This window comes from Sarcophilus harrisii, chromosome 3 (assembly GCF_902635505.1).
Source record: "Sarcophilus harrisii chromosome 3, mSarHar1.11, whole genome shotgun sequence".
Taxonomy (NCBI): Eukaryota; Metazoa; Chordata; class Mammalia; order Dasyuromorphia; family Dasyuridae; genus Sarcophilus; species Sarcophilus harrisii.
The window spans coordinates 358767466-358781796 of NC_045428.1; the positions used below are offsets into that span (position 1 = coordinate 358767466).

Genomic DNA, 14331 nt, shown 5'->3' on the forward strand with positions numbered 1-14331 from the left:
AGAGAAGTGAACTACAACTCCCAAGATGCATTATATCCGACGCAACGTCGCATAGCCACTACTATGATAACGCTGGGGGAATTTGACACAATTGCGCTTATGTTTCTATATGCTCTTTGAAGAACTCGAGGTTAAAAAACGATAAAAAGCTAACCTTGAAATTAATATTTAATCCTTGTGGAAATAATAAAATAGAGATTGGAAAAGGATCAATAAAGATGCGTGAGACAGTTTTTCCTCCCCCTACAATCTCCACAACACAGAATGGGCTGGTCGGGGGATCACGTGTTCCAGGTTTCCTGGGTGGAACAACCAGAGTGGGAGGGAGAGACTTTTAAGGACTAGAGTAGGGGTGGAAACCGGAAACAGTCGCTGATGGAGCAATGGCGATCTTCAGTGTTTATGTGGTGAACAAGGCTGGCGGCCTGATCTACCAACTGGACAACTACGCGCCTCGAGCCGAGGCTGAGAAAACCTTCAGCTACCCACTGGACCTGCTACTGAAGCTACACGACGAGCGCGTTCTCGTTGCCTTTGGCCAGCGGGATGGCATCCGGGGTGGGCGTGGAATTAGGCGCTGTCCTTTCGCGTGGGGGTGGGGCTGAGGGTGATTTTTCTCAGGAAGGGGCGGGGCTTTGGAATCCTAGAATCTGATTTGTTCTCTTCCTAGGGGGCGGGCCCGAGAAGCTCGAAATAGAATTTTTTGGGCAGAGGGGGATGGCGGGGTTTAGGGCTCTGGGCTTGAGGTTCTTGGAGTCAGCTTCGGTCCCTGCGGTGGGAGGAGTACGAACCGGGATGACCCAACCCATACCCCCGCAGTGGGCCATGCGGTTCTCTCTATCAACGGCGTGGACGTGAATGGCAAGTACACTGCAGAAGGGAAGGAGGTGCTGGAGTACTTGGGCAACCCGGCCAACTACCCCGTGTCCATCCGCTTCGGCCGGCCGCGGCTCACGTCCAACGAGAAGCTGATGCTGGCCTCCATGTTCCACTCGTGAGTCGCTTTCTCGCGTGGGGATGAAGGGTGGCTCATTTCCCGGAAGGGACCCGGAGAACTTTTAGCTCGGGAACACAATGGGGCTCCTCCCTCCCTCGCCACGCTTTTCACCGAAGCCGGAGGCAACTAGGTTTGTTTGCACACAGGCTGTTTGCCATCGGCTCCCAGCTGTCTCCCGAGCTGGGGAGTTCCGGCATCGAGATGCTCGAGACCGACACCTTCAAACTGCACTGCTTCCAGACGCTCACAGGTGCGGACCTCGCAAGGGGAAGGACCTGGGGCGGGGGCTGGGTGTGGGGCACTGATTGGGTAAGCAGTAATCCAACAAAGTGGATAAAACCAAGATAATCAGATATTCTTTTCCCTTTGTACATTACCCAGATCACACCTTTAATCCAAGATTGACTTTCATATGTGGCTCATATTGCCTCAACAGGGGAAATTAAAATAGAATAACTCGGTCTCCAAAAATACATTTAGAAGTCGAATAGCTTTTATAACGTGCCGTTTTGGAAGTCACATAACCATTGTTTCCACACCTTAAATAAAATAAATTGGGTGATTGTTAATTTGATACTTGAATCCACCCAAAGGTGGGGCTTTCCAGTGCTTTCTCTTGTAGTCTAGTGTGAAGAGCACTACCTACGCTCCTTGTTCTATCACAAAAAAATCTTTGTGACCTTAAGGAAGTTACAAAGGTCTCTCCTGCTTTTATCTCATCTAAAAAAAGTGTGTTCTAATTTCCTAGAAAAGTTATTATTAAAAAGATAAAATTTAAAAGTGCCTTACAAAGGTAAAGCTATACATACAAATGCAAGGTGGCAGACTTTTTCATAGATTATGGGGGCTGAAAAAGCCCTAAAAGGTCTTCTAACCCAGCAACCTCCTTTCACAGGTGAGGAAGTTGGAAGCCAAACAGCCAAAGGAAGTTGCTCAAGATCAAGTAGCTAGTTTATGGAGAACTAAGACCAAAAATACTAGGCTGGCTTCTTGGGGGTTTTCTATTGTATTGTGGACTGTGTGACTTTCCTACAATTCACAGGTATCAAGTTTGTAGTACTGGCAGATCCTCGACAAGGTGGAATTGATTCTCTCCTTCGAAAGATCTATGAGATTTATTCAGACTTTGCTCTCAAGAATCCATTCTACTCTTTGGAAATGCCTATCAGGTAAGCTGCCCCTTCCCAACCCCTTTATAATTTAGCCAGTTTTATTGAAAGGACATCACCTCCATTTAAAGCGGACAGGGATAAATATCTTAAATATGACATGAAACTAAGTGAGCAGTTTCTTGGAGGGAAATACCCTCCCTGAGGGTTTTTCTGCCTTCAGTAATTAAGTACCACTTTAAGTCACCATAATTCTTCATCTCTTACTTGTGGCTTCTGGGCCCAACCCAGGTGTGAGCTGTTTGACCAGAATCTGAAGCTAGCCCTGGAAGTGGCTGAGAAGGCTGGGACTTTTGGGCCAGGATCATAGGCCCTCCAGCAAAAAACAAAACTTGAGATGGACTCAGCTATTTTACTAGAGTGGAAATCCAAATACCCACGTTAGAGTACATCAAGAAGAATGGACTCTGAAGCGAGAGAGGGTTATGTGGTATCTTTAAAAACCAACTGTTCAGTATGCCGTCTTCTCTTCCCTGTATATAATGGTCCTACCTCCCTAAAGTTGTACAGATCTATTTATGGAAGGAGTGAGACATGATTGAAAATGCTAATAAACATTCCTGTGAACTCTGGGGTACCTGGTTTCCGGCTTTGGAGTTGCTGAAAAGCATTAGAAGGCAAGACAGACACAGGAGAAATATAACGGGGGGGGGGGGGGGGGGGGGGAGAGAGAAATGTCATGATCCAGAGGAAAGAGCACAAACTAAGTAACCCAAGACCTAATGTCTAATCCTGAATCTGGTACTACCTAGCTGCTTGGACTTTGGGCCAGGCCTTTAACTTCTAGATTACATTTTAGCTCCTTCATAGGCTCTTTTTGGAAGACAGTTAAAAAATTTGATCAAATACCACTACAACATTCAAGCAAAGGCTGGGTAACCATTTGTTGGGTATGAGATGGCTAAGAGGATCAAGAAAACCCCTTACAAGTCACATTCTGCATGATTTTTGTGACCGACCTAGCCTTCTGTTAAAGACCTCTACTGACAGAACACTCCCTACTTTGCTATGGCCACCTGTTCCATATTTGAATACCCTAAGGGTTAAGATACCATTCCTTGTGCAGAACTGAAATCTGGACTTTAAGACCACATGGAACATGTAAAATGTTTTATATGATAATACCAATGTTTCATATAGCTGACATCTAGAATTTTCTTTCAACCCTGAACCCTTAGGATCCTATAGGATTTTCAATCTGTTTCCTTAAGTTGTGTCTTTTCCAGAAATTTGATACACTCAGGCAATCATAATTCCAGATGTGATCTGACCAGATTAAAATACAGTAGCACACTACAAATCATTAAGGGCAGTCAGTAAGGAGACAGTTTGATCTAAAAAAAAAATAGCAACAGAACGAGTTTCTGAACAAAATCCTAATTTCAGGGGAAAATTAGAATGCTACTTTTCCTAAAGGGTCATAGAGGGGTTATGAATATCAAATGAGGTAATAATATTCAGGTATTCTGAAAAGTTACAAATGCTCTAGTATATCTTAGGTGTAGGAGGACAAACTGAACCATCAAGGTGTGGAGCTGTCAGGCTACAGCTTCCCTTCTCCAGTGGTTCCAGAACTCCCTACCTATTTTGGCAAAAGGTAAAAAACACAAACTGGATCAAGGTTCTTCCATCCTTTTTGAAATAAATTGCTGACAACATTTAGTATCAAATCTTTTTTTTTTTTTTTCAAATTTTTTTTTCCTTTTGTTACAATGCTTGAGTTCACTCCCTATTCCAATACCACAGAGTAGAAAAGGTGTCACTACAGTCCCAAGTCCTCAAAACTAGTGTCTGCGGGTGTTCTCGGTCAGTAGTATGTGGGTCTGGCTCTGGCACTGACCAAACTGTCTCCCTTCTGGCCAGGGACTACCATGATACCAAAGGGAGAGGAGCAGAAGTGGGAAGCAGTTGGGCACAGGGAATCTAACCCTGACGCAGGCTCAGTTGTGCAACTGTTTGTTTTGGGCACAAGATGGAGCACTGCCATAGCCTGAGAACAAAGGTTATAATTTAAATAAATTGACAGGCAAAGGGTGTTGGGAACTGGAGCCCTCTTCTGTAATGATAACCCCAATGCCTACGTGAGGCAGAGGCAGAAAAGGGAAGCCAAAGGCTCAATGCCAGGTAACAACCAGAGAGCACCCATGGGCACCAAACAATGCCCCTGAGCCCGCCCTCAGTCAGCTTTCTTCGGCAGCCGACCCATCTTGGTTCGGATGTTTCGGAGGAGGAAGAAGGCCACGGTACTGATGGCACAGGTTACCTCTGCCACCCAGAAGGCAGTGCTCCAGCTGTAGTGCTTGGCAATGGTGCTGAAAGGTAACCCAGCCAGGAATCCACCCACTGTGAGGAGACATGAAAAAAACAAACTAAGCAGAGGCAACCAAAAGGGGCACCATCAGAGTGGAGCCCAGAACAGGGGAGTTTCTGGGAATGAGGAAAGGACTTACCATTGGCCATTAGCCCCACAATGGCGTGAGAAGTCCCGCACAAATTGGGAGGGGCACTCTCATTGGCAATGACCCCAAACAGGGCAATGGGACCGTAGGAGGAAAAACCAAAGATGGCACCCAGCACCAGGATCCAGAGCTGCAAGAAGAATAGCATTTATGACCATAGAGAATGGACACCATGAGAGGGGAGAAAAGGAAGGAAAGGATGCCTGGGGAGGAGGAATAGCAAGATACCCCAAGGGCACCAGGATAGGATAGGTACCAACCCAAGTGCCCAGAAAGAAGGTACATGGCTCAGTGACATGAGAGAGCAATAGAGAGTGCATCTGCCAGGGCGGGGGATGGGGACCAGGGGCAAGGTGGCAAGCAGGCAGACAGATGAGACACCTCATGCTCCGTGAAGCCCGTGAGCTCAGCCAGAGGGTGTAGAGCTGGTGTCCAGAAGGCAGCATCCTAGAGTGTTAAAGACAAGGGAGGAAACCCGAGACCTAAGATAACTCAAAGGAAGAGGAAAAATGAGACAGCAATAGAATGTTGGGGGAAACAGAGAAATGGAGTAAAGGAAAGCTAAGAGTCTAGATGGCCAAATGTGTCCTGCTCCAGACAGGCCCTCTTACCTTAGGGGAGTCACTAGTGACTGTGACACGGAAGAGGTACATAGACCCCACCATCCCAGCCATCATGAAGAGCAACAGTCCATGGCGTGGGTTTCCATACACTGACAGCCCCGCCTGCACAAAGTCAAGAGCATTATTATGCTCCTGGAGAAAGGCAGAGAACCTCCCCCTGTGGACTCTGACACAGCAGGGCTTTGGCAATCCCACCCACAGGGCTAAGTCTTGGCCCCATACCTGCTGGGGGCCCTGGGCTCTTCATCGTCTTGGGGCCAAACTCCACCACTCCCCCCCTCTGCTTCCATCATAGAGCACGTGCCCAGGAGCTGCTACAGCCCAGCCCCTCGTCCACACTCCTTCCTAGAGGTATGGCAGCACCACAGCCAAGAAGAAAGAAAGGTCTTCTGCCCACTCCTATCTCCAAGGGCTTTCACTTCCATTCCCCTAAAAAGGGGAACAGCTGCTCCACAGCACCATTCTGTCTGGTGTCTCTGGGTTCTGTGCCCACTCGATGCTTAGGAATAAAAACTTCCACTCTTCCTATCTGCCTGGTATCTATGTGAGCTGCCTGATCAATATGTTGTTGCCTTTACACACTTCCACCAGGGCCCATTCTCCCTCTTTGCCCACTTGCCTTTGCCATGGACCGGTCTGAGAGGTAGCCAGCAGCAATGCTACCCACAAGGCCCCCAATCTCCAGGGCACTCATATAGGAGCTGCCTGTAATGGAAAGAAAAGTGTGGGAGGGCTCATGAAGGCAGAGCCTTAAACCTAGGGGCAGAGCTGCTGCTCAGACGCATCTCTTGTCACTCCAGTCCAGTAACAAGGCCAAACTTCAAGTTACAGACTACAGACAGTAAAGTCTGTTCCCCCAATCTACTAAGCTGTCTGCTGTACCCCAAGCCAGTCCTCATGCCCGCTGCTCCAAGAGGTCCTGAACTTGTCCATTCCCAAACCCGTATCTTCCGGGTTTCAGCTAACAATTCCCCTTACCCACAAGGGCTGACTGTCCTTTTTCCTGGATGAGGAAGAACTGGCCCCAGTCAGTGCAGCAAGTTTTTACTCCAAATACCACAAGGTAGCCAGTGGAGAGAACCCACAGGTATGGGGACAGCAGCAGTTCCTGTAGAGTACTGTCGTCATCCTGGGAGCCTAGGGGAGGAAGCAGAGAAGGGGGTTGGGGAAGACCAGAACTTAGCCATTTGTCTCCCATCTCCTGCCTCCTCCCAAGCCCCCAACACTCATTAACCAGCCACTGGAGCAAAGTCCAGCTGCAGAGCCCAGGGGTCAGGCTGAAGGACATCACCTCTCTACTACCCAGAGACCCTAACCAACATGATGCTATGAGAAGCTGCTGCCCAGGAGAAGGGGCAAAGGATGGGGCAAAGAGGGAACCCAGGCAGCCATGGGCTTCCTAAGGGAAAGACCTGGCTCTAGAGGATGCCCAGTGCAGGGAAGGGACAGAGAAAGGAAGGGGGCCAGTTGGGCCTGGTTATGGCAAGTTCCTGCCTGGAGCTTGAGGAATCAGGACCAGAGCTGAGAAGTCCCAGAATTCAGAGTTTTCACCACTCTTGTGGTATTTCACTGAAAGACTGCTTTGTGATATCAATAGGACTGTTGTAATGCTTAATGCTATTTCACTTGCCATCTCCTACAACTATGTCCTACGCTCATGGAGGACTAAGACCCTGTTTTTATGGGAAGGTTTTATTTATAGCACATACCTAGCATAGGACTGGACATTTAGTAGATACATATACACACATACACACCTGATTAACTTAATGAATAAGCAAGGGACTTAATGAAGGGCAAGAATGTTCAAATAAAGGTGATGGGGGAGGACAGGGAGGTAGGGAGAGGTGGGGGGGGCTCACCCTTCTTGCCCTTTTTGGGGGTAGGGTCGAGGTTTTGTAGCCCAACATCTGCTGGCTCATTATGGATGAAGAGGAGGCAGAGGAAGGAGACGACCACGCACAGCGCCCCTGAAAGTGCCAAAGTGCTACGCCAGCTGTAGTTCTGTGCCAGGAGGGTCACCATGATGGGGCCCAGCCCTCCAGCCAGGTTCATGCTGGTTGACAAGATGGCCCACCAGGTGCCAAACTGGGATGGCTCGAACCACTGAGGGGCAGAATGTGGCAAGGTGGGTATCTGCCCCGTTCTCCAAAGTGGATGCTAAATCCCTCAAGGAGGGGTTTCACATTCTACTCTACCATCACCATTTAGCATTAATTAAGACTCTGGCCTGGGGAGGGGCCCAGGAGATTGAGTTACAAGCTAAAGTCAAGGAGGGAGGGAACAAAAGTGGAAAGCCAAGATTATGGCTTCTTCCTGGCTATACTCAGGCCCCAGGCTGTCACCCGATCCCTGCTGCCACCCAAGTGCCCGAAATATCTTGATGAGCAATCTGAGCCGAGTCGAGTTCCTGAGAAATCAGCCCTGGAGCAAGATGGGGTATTCCTGATACCATGAGCATCTCTTGGGCCAGCTTAAGTGTACAAGCCGATGATGCTCACCTTTCGAAGCACCTTCCCACAGGGGGGCCAGCCCAGCCCTTGCGCCAAACCATTAAGAAACCACAGGATGGCAAAGACAGACACTGTAGAGCTCCAGGAGAAGGCCACATTGACCAGTCCAACCAGGAGCAGCCCGGAGGAGAAAAGCCACCGGGCACTCATCTGGTCGGACAGCACCCCACTCACAAACTTGCTGATGGCGTACGCCGCTGATTGGCTGCTGGTGATGAGTCCTGCAGGAAGGGTAGGGAGACAGAGTCAGGAAGAGCAAGAGACAAGGGAGCAGCAGGTAGGGGTGAGGCACAATGACTGGAACAATGCAAACGAAAAGATCACTGAAAGTGAAAAATTGTTAACAGTCTCAGAAAACAAGTAATGAAAACATCCCTCCCTCCCTTCTCTTGCTGGGAAATGGGAGACCATTAGAGAAGAATGTTGTATTCACTTATCTGACACGGTCAGTGTTTTTGCTTAAACTTTACCGTAAGAGGAGAGTTCCATTTCAAGTAAGAAAGAGAAGGAAGAAAGAAATAATTCCAGAAATGGATAATAACAAAAAGTGTCAGTAAAACTAATTTTTAAAAACAAGCAGGTATGGGGATCAGTTAGAATGGGAAGTTTAAGGGCAGTAGGTCAGAGATCATGGAATTGGAAAAGAATGTTGAATATACTTGTCTGACATGATTGGTGTTTTTGCTTAAACTTTATTGCAAGAGGAGGGTTCCATTTCAAGTAAAAAAGAGAGAAGGAAGGCAGGCATATTTCCAGAAATAGTTAAAACCAAAAAGTATCAGTAAAACTTATTTTTAAAAAGGGGGGAGGGGAGGCAGTTAGAATGGCAAGTCAAAGGGCAGTAGGTCAGAGACCATGAGATTGGAGAATATTAGAGGCCTGCCCATCAAGGTAATCCAGTTAGTTCCCTTTCAAAGGGGGGTTCTGCCCACTGGGCCACAAAGGGCAGCAAGTTAAAAACAATGCAAGCAAAAGTGGGCCTGTGGTTGGTAGAAAGGAGAGAAAGAAGGTGCTCCAGGGTGGATCTGCTGGTACCAGGGTCGTAATTCTTACTCCTCTCCCTAATACAACTATCCTGCCCTCACCCCCTGCCATTTTCCCCAGCCCCCACCTCAGCACCAGCCCCAAGAAGACCCTTGACCTTTACAGCCTCTGGGAATGTTCCAGCCCAGCTGTCAGGGGGAGGAGAGGAGGGAAAGGGCTGTGAGGCAGAAGGGCTCTCCTTTCCTTTGAGTCCTGTCATCTGCCATCTCTTGACAGAAAGTACAGCCCTGACACTCCATTTCTAAGCCTGAGCCAGGGACGTTGCCCGTCCCAGAGAGTAGCCAGGGTGACGCCACATGGGGCCCACCTGATCCTGGACATGTACTCTCACAATACACAGCCCCTGCAGACACGTACACTGAGGGCTCTCACATCTGTGCGGGGGGGATGGTGCAGGGTAAGGGAAAGTGACCCGTCTGGGAGTCAGGAAGCTGGAACTGCAGGGCTTTCCCCAAACAGCCATGGACCGAACCACAACCTCCCCTCAACTTGTGCTTTTGCAGAGATCTATCCCACAGACCAACGTGCACTAAGCCCTCCCCCAAGACCCACCATCTCCCAAGGGCTTTGGGCCCCAGCCCTCCCGAGTCCTCACCCAAGTCATCCTTGTCCAGAGAGATTTCTTCTACCAGTGAAGGCATGACAAAGGAGAAGGTCTTCCGATTGAAGTAATACAGGCTGTAGCCCCCAAACATGGCCAAAAAAATCACAGTTCGGTAATACCCATAGCTTTGGGTGACCATGGTGTCCACCAGGAAGGAGCAGGGGAGCCTGCCCGCTGCTAGGGCCGCCCCAAGCCCGCCTGCCGTTCTTGGCCACCCACAGACTGCCGAGCTGGGGCTTTCAGTCTGTCTCCGGTGCTGGGCTCCCCGGCTCCCTTTATAGCCACCGTCTGGGCAATCATTAAGCTCTGGGGCGGCTCCCTGGGAACCCAGTGTCCTGGAAGGAAAGGGAAAACAGTGGAGAAAGCTCGGAGGGGCCAATACGCTCTGGCCCCAACAAGCACGGCGCTCTGCCCCGCCAGGTGCACCCCCGGGACTGCTCCGCCGGCTGCCCTCCTGCTTGTGATTAAAAGCGCAGCAATTACTCTTGCCTGCCAAGGGGCCCGGGGAGGCTGGGAGGCCCAAGAAAGCCAGCAACAGGGGCTCAGCTTCGCCCTTCGCTCCTGCCCCTTCTCTAGTTTCCGTCAGCCCGCCCCGCCCCCGGCCTTCACGCCGCGGAATCCCCCTTTACTCTCCCAACTCCCCTTTCTTTTCGCAACACCTCGGCGCGAGTGCAGGGAGCCTCCCGGAAGGGCCTGTCGGCGGCTCCTCTGACCGCCCCTTCCAGGCGCGCCGCCGTGCGCCGCACCCCCCAGGCTCCCTTACCTGGGAGTGGGGTAATTATCTAAGCTAGCACGCACCCGTGGCTGCGGTGGCAAACCTTAGCGCGCTGTACGTACCAAACGGCTGTTAGGCGCGCACTTCCCCCGCCCCACCATCTCTCCATCGCAAGAAACCAAGTACTCTGCCTTCCCGCCCCCGCGCTGCCAGAGGCGCACGGCCAAGTGGGGGGAGGGGCGCGAGTGGGGACGCCCCCCGCGGGGGAAGGCTCATGGGGCCGCTGGGCCCGGAACAACCCAGAGCGGGATGCCCCGTGCCCGGGAGGGGCGAGGGCTTCACCGCTAGAGCGTAAAGCGAGGGGGACGAGGAGCCGGCTTGGCCCCGGCCGGGGGAAGGGCGCCCCTCTGGCCCGGAGGGTCCCTGCCGGTCACCGGGGGCGCTGGCCATGCCGAGGGGGAGGAAGCGGCGCGGCCGCTGGGGGCCCTCGGCATCCTCAGGGACACGTGGGCGCCGCGACGAGGCGCCCGCCGCCCGTGCCGCAGGAAGGGCGCACCTGCCGCGGCCAGGGGGAGGGGCGAGGGCGGGGTGACTCAGGCAGAGGCAGGCGAAGCTGCAAGCCCCCTGGGGCCCCCCCGCGCCCCTCCAGCGGCGTGAGCCCGAGGAGAGGGCCCGGCTCCCGGCACGCTTGCCTCCCGCCTCCCGCCTCCCGCCTCCTACCTGCGCCGAGCCACAGAAAATGGCAAGGAAGCGCGCGGCGGCCAGGCCGGCCCGGAGCAGGACGCGCAGGCCGGGGGGCGGGGCCGAGGCTCCGGCGTCCTAGCCCCGCCCCCGCGCCGATCGGCCCCGCCCCCGCGCCGATCAGCCCCGCCCGCGGCCGAGGGGCGGGGCCCGCCCGCGATTGTTCCTCCCCAGCCCGGTAGTTCCCAAAACCCATTAAACCCTGGAGGGCGGTCACGCGCCCGCGGCACAAAGAGCGGAGAATAATCCGTAAATGCGAGGCGGCGGCGGTGCCCCTCCCTCCTCTAGACGGATATTCCATCACATAGCTCTTCCACAATTAATTCAGCCATTTGCCTTTTACTAGGGAGGGGTTACCTCCAGACTTTGGTTATTACAAATAAAGCAGCTGCAAATATTTTTATTCAGAGAAGTCTTTTTTTCCCCCTATTTATGACTTTTTTAGAAAAAAAATCCAGCAATGGAATTGTCAAGTCAAAATGGACAATTAATCTGGAGCTTCATAATTTAAACAGAGGAAGCAAGGGCCTTGGTAGGCGCTTTATTTGTAAAGAATTGGACAGGACTGAACAATATATATATGTCAGCCTTATTTTTCTCTTAATATGCGCTTTCTGATATGACAGTCTACTCCAAAAAAAAAAAGATATGGGAAAATCTGTGTCCCTTTCTGTGGAATTCTTGTAAACAGGGATTTTTCATTTCTTACATTTGTATCTTCAGTGCCTTGCAGTTTCTGGAACACAATAGGTGCTTAATACATAGTTCCTGATTGATCAGTTGATTTTTTTTGCAGAAGTGAGGGATTATGTATGATGTGGGGAAGATTCCAATCTTTGATTCCCAACCCCCCCTAGTGAATGTAAATTACTCACAAATCCTGGTCCCTTTGAATTCCAATAGAAGGTCCGGACCTGTCCCAGCCCCACCCGGATCTGAGCCAACTTTGGGGCTACACCCAAAAGCCCCTCGAGCTAAGTCTCCTATTATAAAAGGGCCACATTGGGAACCCCTCTTTGCAGAGATTCCAAACGTGGCATCCATGTGAGGACCCTCTGTCCGGTGTCCTCCTTATCTCTACCTTCACCTATCTCCTACTTCTAAACTCAATAATAAACCTCTTTTATCAATCTAGCTCTCAGGCTAATAAATACTTTTATCAGGGACTTGCACCGCTACTAGACCTCATATACCGCCGTATCCTGCACCAAATCCAAGGGGGTTACAGGAGACCTTTGCTTGACTTCCTGTACCCCAGACCTGCCACTAGACCTTAACTAAACCCTTATTTCATTTAGGTACCCCAAATCTAGACCTCAACATGTATGAGTGAAGAATACTGTCAGATCTGGCTGCTATCTTTAGTTCTATTGAATTACTTTGTTTGCTTTCTGTTTTGCTCTGGAGTTACAAAAATTTCAAATATTCAAATAAGAAAGAGAGAGAGAAGTCTTCAGCAAGATCCAACCTTCCCTAACTCCATTTTGGGATTTTCTTGACACTGGAGAGGTTTGCCATTCCTTCTCCAACTCATTTTATAGGTGAAGAAAGTGAGACTTACAGGGTTACCTGATTTGCCTACGGTCAAAAAATAGTAGGTGAGTTAGGCTAGATTTGACTCCCCTCCTGGGCTCTATCCATCTATCTGTCCTCGTTGCAGAGAAAAGCTCTATCCATTTATAACATCCTTCCTCTCTTTTACATCTTAGTGAATTAAATTTGTTTTCTGGGAACAATCGTTGTTGGAAACTGGTTTTTAATCCATCTGTGAGTCATTTTATTGGCGCAGTTAGGTTGTTGTATGTATAATTGTTACAAGAGTTTTGTTTTCTTTTTTGTGGGGAGAGAGAAAGAAATGCTTGTTAATTTAAAAATAAAATTTTTTAAACACTTATGTAACTTAGGGGCAGGGCAACTGGGTGGCACAGTGGATAGAACACCAGCTCTGAAGTCAGGAGGACCTGAGTTCAAATGTGACCCCAGACACATAACACTTCCTAGCTGTGTGACCCTGCACCCGTCATTTAACCCCAATTGCCTCAGAAAAAAAAAAAAAAAAAAAAAAAAAAAAAAAAGTTTGCGTAACTTAAACAAAAAAGCATGATATTGATGCAGGTGTGGTCCCTTTAAGATTACTTTCTTTGATTCCCAACCCCTCCTAGTAGATATAATTATAAATCAAGGATCTTTTGATTAACAAATCTTGGTTCCTTTGAATTTCAATAGAAGATCCAGGCCTGTCCCAGCCCCCCAAGATCTGAGCCAACTTGGGGTTATGCAAACAGGCTCCTCTAATTAAATCTCCCATTTTAAAAGAGCCAAGCTAGGACCCACTGTCCACTGGACCCTCTCTCCTGTGCCCTTCTTATGTCTATTATTCATCTATTTCCTTAACTATACTTTAACCTCACTTCCAAACCCCATAATAAACCTCTCTTATCAATCTACCTTTTCGGGCCAATAAATTCCTTTATTGGGAACCCCTGCGCCGCCACTAGACTTCATTTAACTCCATATCCTTGTGCCGAATCCAAAGGGGTTGCAGGGGAACTCTATTTGACCTCCTGTACCCCGAATCTGCCACTAGACCTCAATTAAACCCTAATTTCATTTAGCTACCCCATATCTAGACCTCATCATTATGGTGAAAAGAATATTGACCTTTCCTGCCTATGTGATATTGGACGAGTCACCTAATGCCCCTGATTTCAATTTCCTCATCTGTAAAATAAAGTGGTCTCTGACATTCCTTCTATCTCTAAATCTGTGATCTCATGACTGTTAACTCCAACTTAACAATGATCTAAGAAAATGGCATATTAAAAACTATGACTTTTCCAAGCAATCCCAATAAACTTTGGATAGAAATCACCATCTGCATTCAGAAAAAGAATTATGAAGATTGAATATGTCAACACATGCTATGTTCACATCTTTTTCCCGTGTTTTTCTTCTCTTGTGATTTTTCCCTTTTGTTCTGAGATTTTTCTCTCAATATGATTCACCAAAAAATGTGTTTTTAAAAAGTTAATAAACATGTGTAACAGAAAAAAATAAAACAATTAGACAAAAAAAAAAAACAAAAAACTATGATGTTGATGAACTGATGATGATGAAAGCCAACTAAGCAGAACCAGGAGAACATTGCACACTTAACTGTGAATGACTTCTATTCTCAGCAATATAAAAATCCAAGTCCAAAAGACTCATGATGAAAAATGTTCTCTACCTCCCGACAAAGAATTGATAGAATTTGAATGTAGATCAAAGCACGCTGTTTTTTAAATTTTTTCTTTATTTTGGGGGAGGTTTTTTTTTTGTCTGTGTTTACTTTCACAAAATGATCAATAAGGAAATATGTTTTGCATGATTGCACATGTATAACATATCAAATTGCTTACTCTTTCAGGAAGAGAAAAAGGAGGGAATGAAGAAAAGAATTTGAAACTCAAAATTTTTTAAATTT

General features: G+C 48.7%; 2 protein-coding genes across 4 annotated transcripts; one reads left to right on the plus strand and one right to left on the minus strand.

Moving 5' to 3' along the window:
* The first annotated feature begins 40 nt into the window (after positions 1 to 40).
* Positions 41 to 2739, plus strand: TRAPPC4 (trafficking protein particle complex 4). Its single transcript, XM_003764145.4, has 5 exons — positions 41 to 558; positions 820 to 994; positions 1144 to 1247; positions 2040 to 2166; positions 2398 to 2739. Exons 1-5 carry the CDS (start codon positions 384 to 386, stop codon positions 2474 to 2476), a joined length of 660 nt encoding a protein of 219 aa, XP_003764193.1. The 5' UTR covers positions 41 to 383; the 3' UTR covers positions 2477 to 2739.
* Positions 2740 to 3838: 1099 nt separating this feature from the next.
* On the minus strand, positions 3839 to 10940 carry SLC37A4 (solute carrier family 37 member 4). Of its 3 annotated transcripts, none has more exons than XM_031960107.1 (10): positions 10845 to 10940; positions 9401 to 9744; positions 7750 to 7982; positions 7111 to 7354; positions 6227 to 6385; positions 5868 to 5953; positions 5237 to 5350; positions 5007 to 5072; positions 4617 to 4755; positions 3839 to 4509 (listed from the first exon to the last, which is right to left on the minus strand). In XM_031960107.1, exons 2-10 carry the CDS (start codon positions 9546 to 9548, stop codon positions 4343 to 4345), a joined length of 1356 nt encoding a protein of 451 aa, XP_031815967.1. In that variant the 5' UTR covers positions 9549 to 9744; positions 10845 to 10940; the 3' UTR covers positions 3839 to 4342. The 3 variants fall into 3 exon arrangements, with proteins under 3 accessions (XP_031815967.1, XP_031815966.1, XP_012400408.1); XM_031960106.1 differs by lacking the exon at positions 10845 to 10940 and adding an exon at positions 10247 to 10674; XM_012544954.3 differs by lacking the exons at positions 5007 to 5072; positions 10845 to 10940 and adding an exon at positions 10247 to 10668.
* Between the last annotated feature and the right edge of the window lie 3391 nt (positions 10941 to 14331).

Coding starts and splice junctions, on each gene's coding strand:
- SLC37A4 (XM_031960106.1), bottom strand. CDS start 10,293: ATGGAGAGATGGTGGGGCGGGGGAAGTGCGCGCCTAACAGCCGTTTG. Junction 6,386..7,110: donor CCCCAAAAAGGGCAAGAAGG/GTGAGCCCCCCC, acceptor TTCCTCCCCTAG/GCTCCCAGGATGACGACAGT. Junction 4,756..5,006: donor CGGGCTTCACGGAGCATGAG/GTGTCTCATCTG, acceptor TTCTTCTTGCAG/CTCTGGATCCTGGTGCTGGG.
- TRAPPC4 (XM_003764145.4), top strand. CDS start 384: ATGGCGATCTTCAGTGTTTATGTGGTGAACAAGGCTGGCGGCCTGATC. Junction 995..1,143: donor CTGGCCTCCATGTTCCACTC/GTGAGTCGCTTT, acceptor GTTTGCACACAG/GCTGTTTGCCATCGGCTCCC. Junction 1,248..2,039: donor CTGCTTCCAGACGCTCACAG/GTGCGGACCTCG, acceptor TACAATTCACAG/GTATCAAGTTTGTAGTACTG.